Source organism: Antrostomus carolinensis, unplaced genomic scaffold (genome assembly GCF_000700745.2).
Source record: "Antrostomus carolinensis isolate BGI_N321 unplaced genomic scaffold, ASM70074v2 scaffold34951, whole genome shotgun sequence".
Taxonomy (NCBI): domain Eukaryota; kingdom Metazoa; phylum Chordata; class Aves; order Caprimulgiformes; family Caprimulgidae; genus Antrostomus; species Antrostomus carolinensis.
Genome location: NW_010294084.1, coordinates 1 through 1,068, shown reverse-complemented (window position 1 = coordinate 1,068; position 1,068 = coordinate 1). Strand labels below are relative to the sequence as shown.

Genomic DNA, 1,068 nt, shown 5'->3' with positions numbered 1-1,068 from the left:
GTTGGGGTGCAGCCGGTGCCCCCCCACGGCACGGTGGCTCCCTGAGCAGGACGGTGTGGCACGTGCTACCCGTCCTCACGGTCCCTCAGCCCACGATGACGCTGAAACCGCAGTGGAAACGGTTCTTCCAGTGGTTGAGGAAAGCGCCCAGAGCCAGGGTGACGGGCAGGGGGGGCAACTTCTTCTCCAGTACCCCCCCAACACTCCAGTTACTGTCCAGGAGCCCTGAGAATTGGGGGGGGACACACAAAAGGTGAGTGTTCCAAAAGTGGCTGTGATGGCTCCTTGCTCACCTCTGAAGACCATTTTGGCCTGTGGCAAGTTGAGCTGGTAGCCAAAGGCAAAGGTGGTGTCTTGCAAGCGGGTGTTGGCCTCCAGCTCCACCCCAACCTGCACCTGAGGGGACAGAAAATGAAGTCACCAAAGAGGGACAGGGACACACGTTGGGGACAAGGAGATGAAGGGGACACTCACCTGCTCGTTGGCTCGGTGGTAGTAACTGGCGTGGGCACCACCGTACCCCAGGTTGAGCGTCGCCACCCACTTCAGAGCTGGAAGAGAGAAGCAGAGTGGGGGGAGAGGGAAGCTGGGGTGTCCCCTCAGGGGGTGACACAGCAGGTGGGACCCCCAGGGTCGTGCCTGTGTCACCTTCAAACATGTGGCACCCACGTACCCGTGTATTTCCCCGCCAAGGTGAGGATGGCTCCTTCCTCCCCCGGCCGCCGGTGATAAACCATCTCCCCACCCAGGACCAGGCGGGAGGTGACACTCTGGAGAAAATGGGCCACCAGGATGACTGTGGGGACAGCAAGGCCATCAGCTCTCAGCCACCAGGGACCCATCAGCCGGGGTGGGGGACATGGGGACACCCCACTCACCAGACTCGCCGAGGAGGTCGGGGTTGCCCAGCGTGAGGGTGGCGGTGCAGTCGTCCCCCCGGTACTCACCGTCGAATTGCCACGTCACAAACTTGGCCTGGTGTGTCTGCAAAGGGACAGTGACCACGGGGAGGGTCCTGCCACCATCCCTGTCACCACCTCAGGGTGATGGAGACACCCCGGTACCCCC

At 62.4% G+C, this 1,068-nt stretch overlaps 1 protein-coding gene across 1 annotated transcript; it reads right to left on the bottom strand.

The window, feature by feature from the left end:
* Nucleotides 1-85: 85 nt before the first annotated feature.
* Nucleotides 86-984, bottom strand: TOMM40L (translocase of outer mitochondrial membrane 40 like; the record flags this gene model as incomplete). Its single annotated transcript, XM_010177524.1, has 5 exons — nucleotides 86-225; nucleotides 294-396; nucleotides 475-551; nucleotides 674-796; nucleotides 879-984. Coding segments are annotated over 5 exons (549 nt in total), but the record flags the coding sequence as incomplete, so codon positions are not given.
* Nucleotides 985-1,068: the final 84 nt, after the last annotated feature.